We start from the raw sequence: 12271 nt of genomic DNA on the forward strand, positions 1-12271 counted from the left end.
TCCAGCACATTAACCTGTAGCACTACACCAGGACGTGTTTACAAGTGTTGTTGTTGTTGTTAAGTACCATGGAGTCGGTTCCGACTCATAGTGACCCTGCACAGGGTCTCCGAGGCTGTAAATCTTTACAGGAGCAGGACGCCTCATCTTTCTCCTGTGGAACCGCTGGTAGTTTTGCACTGCCAACATTCACCTTAGCAGCCCGATTCGTAACCACTACGCTACCAGAGTTGATGAGGCTTTAAATCTTCACAGGAGCAGAAAGTCTCATCTCTTCTCTCTTGGAATGGATGACAGGCTCGAACTTCAGACCTTGTGGATTGCAGTCCAATGCTTATTGCTCCCTAATAAACCATAGTAGTATAAATTTAAGAGCTGTTTAAGATCATTGGATATTAAATATGAATATTTAGAAGTGTAACTGTGTAGTGTCACTATGAGTTGGAACCAACTCCATGGCACATAACAAAAACAACTGTAGGAAAAGTTACAACTGAAAGTGTAGTTGTTTACTGTTTTTATAATTCAGGGAATTCACCACTATGGGGGTGGGGAGAAGATGTGAGTAAGGGAGAGTGAAGGATTAACTCTGCACCTAAAGAAAGTATTTTGGTAAATGTTCTTTCCTTCAATTTAAGTGAAATTATAAAAGGAACTCAAGTTGAATATAAAGAAAAATGTGCATCTGGACAAGTGTGTTGTCTTCCCCTAAATCATTTGTGTTAGGTAGAAATGGGAACAGAATTTATGGGGGAAATGATCGATCCTCAGTCAGAATACTAGACCTAGAGGAAAGGGAAAATGTTTAAGCTTCTATTTTGTGTCAGACCTGTTTCAACTATTTTGTCATTTCGTGTTCATCACATTTCTGTCAGGCAGTTATTCCTATCCCCATGTTTTGTAGTTGACAGTACCAGAGCTTGGTAGCGTTGACTCAACAGTGAATCACTTTCTAAGAGGACACACGTACTAAGTGTTGGACCTGGAATTGAGAACTGTCTGACTCTAGAGCTCAGCTAGCTTCTGAACAGCTATCTATGGAACACCGGCCTTCCATCACTGTGAGACCTCTGTCCTACCTTTACTGAAACTTTTCTCCAGGTATCACTTTGTAAAGCCATAAGTTACAGGTTCTAGAAGCTTACTTGCTTTTCCTTACAACTAGAAGAAATTCACAACATTAAGAGAAGTGTTATTTCTTGAAAAATATGGATTATCCTTATCTCCTTCTTGTTTCATTTAAAATTTTTATTTTTCATTTTTGTGTTTGAAAAGTTTCTATAGCACATCCTCATTAAATGTTAAGATGTTTTGCAAAGTTAGATGAATTCTAGATGAAGAGAATCCAGGCAGTTACAATTGGCAGATGGTGGGCTAACACAAGGTATTTGGATTCCTTTTAGTCTGATTACTGTGGCAGAGTGGAGAATACAATGGTGATTGCTAGTTTATTCAGAATTCTAAACATTGGTTTTATTTTTGAAATTAGTTTATAATTTTAGGATCACCAGTTGAAAAAGATCCAAGCTGTAGTTAATGAATTTGATTGAATAAATATTGTGTTTTCTTTTAGGATTTGTTTGGTGTAAGCATGGTTGTTCCTTTATTAAGCCTTCATGTCAAGTCTCTTGGAGCAAGTCCAACAGTAGCTGGAATAGTAGGTAAGGGATAAATGTTGTTTCTTGGCAGAGCGCTGAACTTAAAAATTTTTGAACTAAGTCCTTGAAAACAAATCAGTCTTTCAACTAAATATTAGATAAAAGAAATAGGAAATGGGATAAAATGAATTTTTAAAATACCACCTAGGAGCAAAAGAATTCATCTTTTCTTAGATCACCTTACTTAAAGGGTACCTAAGCCATTTGAACTGCAAGATCGGCGTTTCAAGCTCACCAGCTGCTCCTCTGAAACCCAATACAGAGTCACTATGGGTTGGAATCGACTCGACGGCACTTCACAACAACAACTACTAAAGAGTACTGGTATAGCACTGTAGGATAAGCACTAGACTGTTAACCTCAAGGACAGCAGTTCAAACTCACCACTTGCTCCTCAGAAACCCTATACAGGGTCACTATGAGTTGAAACTGACTTGAGGGCACTAAACAACAACAAAGGTTTGAGCACTATCCCCCAAGTCGGTACCACCAGTCACACAGCAGGTATTTAGTGAACTGCTGCAAGGAGCTGGCTGTTACAGGATGGGAAGGGTTTCCTGCCTGTGGGAACCTGGAATCTAAAGTGAGTAGACCAGAGACATGTAACCTACAGAAATTTTATTTTGAGGGAAAGATTGGTTAAGCCTTAGCAAATCCATTGGACGTTTCAGCACTAGCAACATGTTTAAGAGGGCTGGGCTGTAGGGCTTTTTTCTATGCAGCATAAACATTCCCTCAGGAAGGCACTGATTTAAGTAAAAGGCAGGATGGACTCAGCAGGGCTTGAGTCAAACATGCTAACAAAGGCATTTTTGAATTAATGAAAATTTAATTTGAAGAGAAATACAAGATCAACAGCCCTTGCCTCTTTGATAAACTAGATAATCTAATGTTTTGGGGTACTTTTGGATCTCATGTTTGTTAAGTCCTCGTTCGTGCCGTGATTTTTTGCCCCTAGCAAAGGGTACTTGGCATTATACTACATAAAGACTTTAATGAATAACAAAATGGACATATTACATGATACAATGGCAGTAAAACCTTGGGAGTTCTTTTTTAAACTAAAGCATTTTATAAAACTATCAAAATGTTAGAGACTTATAAACTCTTGTTGTTAAGTGCCATCAAGTCGGTTCTGACTCATAGCAATTCAGTATAGGGTTTCCAAGGTGTGGTGGTTGTTAAGTGCCATTGAGTTGGTTCCGACTCATAGTGCCTTGTGTAGGGCTTCTGAGGAGCAGCTGGTGGGTTTGAACTTCCGACCTTGTAGTTCACAGTCCAGTACTGATCCTATAGCGCCATACCAAGGTAGGGTTTAGTGGGTTTGAATTGCCAACCTTGCTGTTAGCAGTCCAGGGCTTGTTCTATAGCGTTGTTGTTGTTGTTAAGTGCTGTCGAGTTGGTTCCAACCCATGTTGTTGTTGTTATGTGCTGTGAAGTCGGTTCCGACTCATAGTGACCCTATACAGGGTTTCCGAGTCTGTAAATCTGACCCATAGCGACCCTGTATAGGGTTTCCGAGGAGCATCTGGTGAGCTTGAACTGCCGACCTTACAGTTCAAAAGGCTTTTCAGTTTTGCACATTTACATACAGTGCTACACCAGGACTCCTCTATAGCATTGTAGTTGTTGTTGTTATGTGCCGTGGAGTCGGTTCCAACTCATAGCAACCCTGTATAGGGTTTCTGGGTAGATCTTTACAGGAGCAGAAAGCCTCACCTTTCTCCTGCGGAGCAGCTGGTAGTGTCGAACTGCTAACCTTGTGGTCCGCAGCCCAATTCGTAACCACTACGCTATCAGACTTCCTTTCTATAGCGTTAGAGATATATAAAATGCTACAATTTTCAGAATCAGTAGAATCTTAGAGACATATTAAATGTTAGAGACATAAAATACTACAATTTTAAGACAGCAGAATTTTTCTACAATTGCAATAATATGCAATATGAATTTTCAGGTTTCTCTTACTTTCCATTCACTTTTAAGAACCAGAGCTACACAGTTCCTACCTAGAACCAGAATTGCATAATTCTTACATGGTGAAAAAAAGAGTCTCTCTTAGGGTCCCTAACATCAGCCCTTGCGTTTGTTTTTTGTTCTGTATTTCACTGATTATCCTGTATTTTATTCTGCTTATCATCTATTACATGACTTACACTCTTCTTAAGGAGCTCTGGTAGCGTAGTGGTTTCGAATCGGGCTGCTACCCTCTGGGTCAGCAGTTCGAAACTACCAGCTGTTCCACGGGAGACTCCACAGCACATTACGACCATACTCTTCTTGCTAGAAAAAAGAAATTTAAAAAAAAAATTGTGTAACTACTTAGTTTATGAATGTTTCCCTATTTCTTTCTGTATAATTGTTACCGCATTAGTCCATCCCTATGATAGGTCTAGCTGATTTTATGTTCTTGATGTTTTCACAGGCTCAACCTATGGCATTTTGCAACTCTTTTCTAGCACATTAGTGGTAAGTTATCTTTCATCTGGAACACATCTTGAAAGCAGAGTTGTAGTCTCTGATGGCCATTAATCATTCAAATTTGGGTGCTTGAGGTTTACTAAAACATAGACTCAAAGCAGAATTTTGAGCACTGTTAGTTCAGGAAGGATCCTTGAATCATTAACCCCCCTAATCTGACATGTGTGAAGGCTTCTGTCTAAAGAGCCGCCATGGCTTGTTCTGAATAGAACACGTTAAATTAGTGATAGATTTGGGAGTACAACCCATTTTTTTTATATTGCAACATGTTGTTTCCCTTAATTCCCTGGTAACTTTTACTAAAATGAAAGAATCTAAGTGAGATTACAATGTCTGTTATTTATTCGCATTTCTAGGATATTATTTGAAGTCGTTCATTTTGCAAAGTATGTTTCATTAGTTAGAAAACTGAAGTGTAGTGCACAAGAAGCTATCTGTGGGTGTAACAATAATTGGCACCAGCCATTCCTCCCACAATCCTCTCTACTCCAGTGGTTTCAGTAACCTGTTGCAGTGGCTACAGAACTCAGACGTCGTACTTGGAGTTTGGGGATTTATTAGGGAAGTTAACTGGCTACAATTTGGGGTCAGAAATGCTCAGGACACAAATATCTCAGTCAGCTGCTGATAAATGCCATTAGAACACACCATTCCATTATAAGCCTCAGCCTGAAGGCACTTGGCTTTTGCTCCATAAGTCAGCAAACCTGGCTCCCCAACTTAAGTGCATGAAAGCACCCCACTCTACAAGCAAGCTTCCTGCCTGAAGTCACTCAGCTGTACTTGCTCCGAGGACTGGGAAGTCTGCTGTTTTACTGCCGTTCCTCTGCCACGCTTCCGGTGTCACAGCTTTCTGTCCCTGGTCTAGGAGACTCAGTGCACAGGAACTTCAGGACCCAAATGGTGGGTTCCATTCCTGGCTCTTCCATGATGGGAGTGAAATACCCCCTCCTGCTGCTGAGATGGCTCATTTTAAACCCATGCTCGAGGTTCAAGTTTTTACAGTGACCTTTGTTAAAATCATATCATCCTATCAGTATCTTCTCCCACCTTCTTCCCCCAGAACCTGATGGGAGTTACAGACTATGGCTAGAAGAGAGCTTAGATAGTTCACGATGCCACAATGAGCAAGCAGTATGCAGTGCAAAGGCCCAGAAGGGATCTTATCTTGTCATGCTTCTGCTTCAAACCTCTTACTTCAAATTCTCCTTGATTGATTAATACTCCTTCTCATACACTTTACTATTGCCACCCTGGTCTTGGAAGATCTTGGAGGTTTAGCTATGCAGTAAGCTTCCAACAGATTGGTTACTAGCTGAGCATATTGACTATTTGTATCGCCCAGACACTTCCAAATAAATAAATAGCTACTCACTAATTTATGGTTCAGGAGTGCTGTTGCTCTGTAGGATAAGCACCGTACTGCTAACCACATGGTTGGTAGTTTGAGCCCACTAGCTACTCTTTGGGAAAAATATGAGACTTTCTGCTCTCTCGAAGATTAGCAGCCTTGGAAACCCTATGTAGGGTCACTATGAGTAAGCATCAACTCAATGGCACTTCACAACATAAATGTATCTTCTGGGTAAAAAATATAAAATCTTCATTATGTTAAATGTGTATAATAACAATTGCAATAGTACTTTCATTAATTTGATGTTAACAAGAACCCAGGAAAGTAGATTGGTATCTATGTTTTATATCAGAGGAAATTAAGACTGAAAGAGTTTAAATACTTGGACCAAATTACATAATCCAGGTATCTAGACTCTGTTGTTAAGTGCTATTGAGCCAGTACCGACTCATAGCAACCCTGTTATTAGGGTTTCCTGATCTTTCCTAAAAGACATTTGTTTCTGCCTCAATGAACTTGTTGTTGTTGTTATGTGCTGTGGAGTCAGTTCTGACTCATAGTGACCCTGCACAGGATTTTCAAGGCTATAAATCTTTACGGGAGCAGAAAGCCTCATCTTTCTCCTGCGGAACAACTGGTAATTTCGAACTGCCAACCTTGAAGGTTAGCAGCCCGATTCATAAGCACGATGCTACCAGAGCTAAATAGATAAAAGCACTATAAGCTTTCACAGAAGAGTAACGTAATTTCTTGTAGTTTTTTTTGTTAAGTGCTGTTGAGTTGGTTCCAACTTAGACTGATGCTGTATAGGGTTTCTGAGAAGCAACTGGAGGGTGTGAACAGCCAACCTGGTAGATTGAAGTCCAGTGTATAGAGTTTCCAAGGAGTGAGTGGTGAGTTTGAACCTTGTAGTTCAAACCGACCTTGCGATCCAGTGCTTTATTCCATAGGTATGTAATTATGTGTATACACTACTTGTGTGTGTGTGTGTTTTATATATAAATTATGTATTTTAGACCAGTTAAGTCACAATGAGTTCCTGTGTGTACTCTGACCTCCTTTACCATGGTGGTGATGGTAGGTATTTGCCATTGAGTCCGTTCCTATTTGTAGAGATACCCCACATAGTGCTTCTGAGGCTATGAATCTTTATGGAGCAGAGAGCCTCATCTTTCTCCAGTCTCTTTACAATAGGGATCATTTCTTTATTTTATTTTTATCACTAGTAATTACTAGAGCACCTGGCTCATAGTTAGCATTTTATGATGCAAATTACTATTGCTCAATATGCCCCTGCCTTCTCTTTCAAATGGACCCTTTGTTTTGTTATGAATCTGCTTTTGAAACACATTTCTTATATTTTATAGATATCATTTAATGAGAACCTCCCTTTAGAAAGCCTTCAGATAGAGAAATACCTAATTAAAATTCCTTCTTTAGCCAATATTTTTATAAGTACATATTTTAATTATAAGTTGTGTAAAAACATTAATTTTTAAGGACACAATTTATGAGATGCGTCATCTCAGATTTGACTGATATGTTACATGTTGTTGTTGTTGTTAAGTGCCGTGGAGTCGGTTCCGACTCATAGTGACCCTGCACAGGGTTTCCGAGGCTGTAAATCTTTACGGGAGCAGAACGCCTCATCTTTCTCCCGCGGAACCGCTGGTAGTTTCGAACTGCTGACCTTGCGGTTCACAGCCCAATTCGTAACCACTATGCTACCAGAGCTCCTTTATATATGTAGTGTAATTAAAAATGATTTTTATGTTATATGTAGTGTAATAAAAATAACAAATATCTCTTACAGTGTCCCTGGCCCAATCCAAGCACTACATTGCACTCACTCCTCACAACCAGCAGCCTCAGAGGATAGTTGTGTGTCTTTAATAGTCATCTTGTGAAAGCCCATAGTGAGTATTGGTGGAGGCAAGTAACCGCTGGGCCATATACTGTTGTTATTTTACAGATAGAGAAACTTAGACATGATATTAAGTAGTATGTGTGAGACCATAGAGTGGGAAATAATAGAGTTCAGAATTGTGCCCAGGCAACCCAACCCAGAGCGTAACTACTAGAATATGTTAAAACTCTATGAATACAAGGAGGCCAATGACCCCTTGTTGTTGTTATGTCCCCTCAAGTTGATTCCAACTCATAGTGACCCTATGTAAAACAACAAAACACCGTACAGTTCTGCACCATTCTAACAATTGCTACTACGCTTGAGCCCATTGCTGATGTCACTGTGCTAATCCATCTCATATGGGATCTCCCTATAATTCTCTCTCTGTTTTACCAAGCATGATGTCCTTGTCCAGGGACTGGTCCCTCCTGATCATATGTCTGAAGTATGAGGGACAAAATCTCACCATCCTAGCTACTAGGAAGAAATCTGGCTGTACTTCTTTCAACAAAGATTTGTTTGTTCTTCTAGCAGTCCATAATACTTTAAATATTCTTTTTCAACACTATAACTCAAATGCATCAACTCTTCTATGGTCTTCCTTATTCATTGTTCAACCTTCACATGCATATGAAACTATGGAAAATACCATGTCTGTGTCAAACTGACATCTTTGCTCTTGATCATTTTAAAGAAGTCTTGTGCAGCAGATTTGCCTAATGCAATGTCATTTGATTTCTTGACTGCTTCTTCCATGAGTGTTAACTTCAAGCAAAATGAAGTCTTTGACAGCTTCAATTTTGTATCCATTCATCATGATGTTATACAGTGATAAAAGTTTTGAGTAATTTTGTTTCCTTTGCATTGAGGTACGATTCATACTGAAGGCTTTTAATTTTTGATCTTCATTAGTTAGTGTCTTAGGCTGGGTTTTTTTAGAGAAGCAAAACCAGGGAAACACACACACACATATATGCTGATTATCAAGGAAATGACTTATCGTTGCTAAAACCCAGGTCCCCAGCAGAAGAGCTAGAGAGAACTTTCCATGTATATCCATTATATGGGGGCAGGCCACATCCCAAGGAAACATCATCATAGAGTTAACTATGTGTGTATTTGGTTCCTAACTGTGGGAATAGCACACCTCAACTGCTAAACCATGGGAATCCTGACCTAGTCAACTTGGCACAGAACCCTATTACATTCCAGCCCTGTCAACTTGACACCTGTAAACTCTATGCATAATCTCTAAGTAAAGAATATTGAAGTTATATTTGTGCCTACCATGATAAAACTGAAACACAACCGAAAACTTGTTGACCCCATTTGTATCTCATATGTCACAAATGAACAAAGCAAAAATATTTGACGTACATATATAAAACAAAACAAATAATATATATTCATTTATATGTCTCAAGGGTGCATTCTGCCAGCCATCGTCCTGCCTACAGGTGCACAGCCTTGCTCAGTACATGGCCCTGGAGGCCATAGCTGCTCTGTCTTTCCATGAGACTGCCCCTTCTGCTGTCTCTACTGTCACCACTTTTCCAGACAGGGATCCCATGCCCCCCACTCATGCTCTGCCTTAATGATGGTCCTGGGATCCTCTGTTCCTGAAATGAAAGAGAAGGACTTCTTCCTTTTAGTTATGCATCTTTTATAAGTACAGTTGTGGCAATCACAATTAATTCTACTAACAGTTACAATTGAAATAATAAAATCCTATCAGCATCATCCCTTACTCTGTTTCACCAGACATATCTGGAAAAGAGGAAAACTAGCTAGTGGGGATTCTCTTTATCATCAGAAAACTTAGCACACATATGAAAGCTTGTAAGCCAACCTTTATAGTCCACCCCACCACCCCCATTTTCCCATGGCCAATGTCTAAATTGTCTGTTCCTATCAACTTAGTACCCTAAGGAGACAAGCACATTCCTTAATCTGAAGAATCTTCCATTCTGGTTGGAATTTTGAGCAGTTCATCCATAAACAAAAGACCAGTTCATCAAATTACAGCAATTGACACTTGCTCACAATATCAGCTATTTTTATATTGATTTGGTCAGGTTCTGATCACAGCTTAGCCATAGCCATCCAAGCTAGGTCAAATGGGTACCAGCTGCAATTTGGGGAGTTCATGCACACCTCCCTGCACATCAGACCAGCTGGCCGATTCCCTCTCAGCCCGAGCTCCCAAGGGCTAGGTCAGTGCCCATGGACTCAGGAGTTCACACTACTCCCTAAACTTCAGACCAGCCAGCTCTTCCTCTTCTTTCTCTCATCTCAAAGTCAATGAGTGCCAACAGAGCATGTCCAAAGTCAGCCTGTGCCTTCAGTACTGCATTTCCCCACTTCCACTCCCAAGTAAACTCTATGGTCACCAGTGAGCACATGGCTCACCTGTTCTCTCTAACTTCAGTCCTAGAAGGGGATTTTTCTCTGCTGGGCACAGACTTTTCTGGCCTTGATGCCTCCAAGGCAAACAGCTTGCTTGAAACAAGCTTTTTTTGGAAACAGTCCACTTTTTTTCTCTGCTTTCTTTCCATCTTGAATCTCCTATTCTCTCCTCAGTTCTGGATTGGTCTGCATGTCTTTTCAAATGCAAATGTTCCAACTCTGAAGGTTCTGGGTGGGGCTCGGAATTCCATCTAAGGTTCCATACTTTAGAAAAGCTTTAAGCAAAAAGCCTGTTTCTTTCTGGGTAAATTCTAACTCTACATTTAGCAAAGCCAGGCAAGAATACGCTGAAGGTGGGCTTACAAGCTCTCTGTAATCATAATTCCTACTATTCATTTCTATCACACCTGAATGTCTATCTTATTTGTTGTTGTTGTTAATTGTCATTAAACCGGTTCCAACCCATAATGACCCTGTATACCTAGCAGTTCAAACTGACTTTGTTGTCCAGACTGACTTTGTTGTCTAGTGCATTAACCCACAGCACCACACCAGGACTCCATCTTATAATAATAGGCAGGAGAAATCAATACCTAAAAGGCAGTCAAACACATGAACCTGTTAAAAACACTCAAGTTCAATCTTTTCTTCTTCCTTAGACTAACCCCATTCCTATGCATATGGCCTTGGGCCTCTGGCAGGGTGGATTCCAGTAGGCCCTGGCCCCCTATGAACCATCTATTTCAGGCAACTCCAGAAGCTGTTGCTCTCCCCTCTGCTTAAGTATTTTATTCCCTACGTTCCTTTCAGTCACTACAGATAATAAAATCCAAACTATCTAAACATCAAAAGTTTCACTTCCATCCCCTTGGTTGTTTCTCTTAGAAAACCTCATGTTTCCATGAGTCTGGTGCCATTACAATAAATTCCACTCCTGATGCCAACTGCAGAAACCACAGGGAGACCGAGCCCTACCTCCTCTGTCTTCACAAAATCACATTAACAATCAGCTCGAGGCCGATTCCTATGAGGTGCGGGCCAAACATGCCTCCACTGTGTATCAGTGCCTTTAAAAGTAGTCAGACTTGAGAACCAATTTAGGTTTTGTTTCTCTAGAACTCCTCTCTTGCTACCACATGTATTAGGCTGAGTTTTTTACAAATATGAATATATATGTAGCTCTGGTAGCATAGTGATTATGAGTCAGGCTACCAACCTCAAGGTCAGCAGTTCGAAAGGGAGAAAGATGAGTCATTCTACTCCTATAAAAATTTACAGCCTCAGAAACCATGTGTAGGGTCACTATGAGTTGGAACTGACTCCATGGTATTTAACAATAAGGAGCTCTGGTAGCATAGTGGTTACGAATCGGGCTGTGAACCTTAAGGTCAGCGGTTCGAAACTACCAGCCGCTCCGCGGGAGAAAGATGAGGCTTTCTACTCCCGTAAGGATTTACACCCTCAGAAACCCTGTACAGGGTCGCTATGGGTCGGAACCGACTTGACGGCACTTAACAACAACAAACAACATGTCCCCAGCAGAAGAGAGAGAGCGAGCCTTTTCTGCTTGTCCATTATAATGGGATCAGGCCACTCACCCAAGGAAACATCCTTTCAGTTGATTGGTTGCACATAGCCAATCATCATAGTGTTAATTATGCCTGTATTAGGTTTTATCACCCTGGGAATCCTGGCCTAGTCAAGTCACTCCAGAACCCTAACTATTACAGTGAATATTTTAAGTACTCTTTTCTTCTAGCAAGAAAGATTGTATCATCTGCATATCACAGGCTGTGAATGGGTCTTCCTCCCATCTGGATGCAATGTTTTACTTCTTATAATCTAACTTTTCAGATAATTTGCTCAGCATACAGATTGAATAAGTATGGTAAAAGAATGTATTATTGGCATACAACTTACCTGATTTTAAAGCATGCAGTATCCCCTTGTTCTGTTTCAACAACTGCCTCTTGGTCTGTATACATGTACCTCATAAGCACAGATAAGTATTCTGGAATACCTATTCTTTACAGTGCTATCCATTGTTTGCTGTGATCCACACAGTCCAGTGCCTTTGCACAGTCAATAAAGCACTAATAAACATCTTTCTGGTGTTCTCTGCTTTCAGCAAAGATCCATCTTAATGTCAGCAGTTATATCCCTGTTCCATATCCTCTTCTGAATGTGGCTTGGATTTCTGGCAGTTCTCTGTCCAAGTATGTTGTTGTTGTAAGGTGCCATCAAGTAGGTACCAACTCATAGGGACCCTATGCACAACAAAATGAAAACTACCTGGTCCTGGGCCAACCTCACAATTGTTGCCACGCTTGAGCCCACTGATGCTGCCACTTGGCCAATACATCTCACCGGGGGTCTTCCTCTTTTTCTCTGACCCACCACCTTACATGACATCCTTCCCCAGTGACTGGTCCCTCCTGACAATATGTCTGAAGCATCAGAGAC

The 12271-nt window shown here is 40.5% G+C and overlaps 1 protein-coding gene across 1 annotated transcript in view; it reads left to right on the plus strand.

Moving 5' to 3' along the window:
• Positions 1 to 12271, plus strand: part of MFSD9 (major facilitator superfamily domain containing 9) — a 33494-nt gene that overhangs the window by 5942 nt on the left and 15281 nt on the right. Inside the window, exons 2-3 of the mRNA XM_006870730.1 lie at positions 1574 to 1661; positions 4084 to 4127. Of these exons, the coding sequence (XP_006870792.1) occupies positions 1592 to 1661; positions 4084 to 4127 (114 nt within the window). The 5' untranslated portion in view covers positions 1574 to 1591. The remainder of the gene's footprint in view (positions 1 to 1573; positions 1662 to 4083; positions 4128 to 12271) is intronic.

This window comes from Chrysochloris asiatica, unplaced genomic scaffold, assembly GCF_000296735.1.
Source record: "Chrysochloris asiatica unplaced genomic scaffold, ChrAsi1.0 scaffold00150, whole genome shotgun sequence".
NCBI lineage: Eukaryota > Metazoa > Chordata > Mammalia > Afrosoricida > Chrysochloridae > Chrysochloris > Chrysochloris asiatica.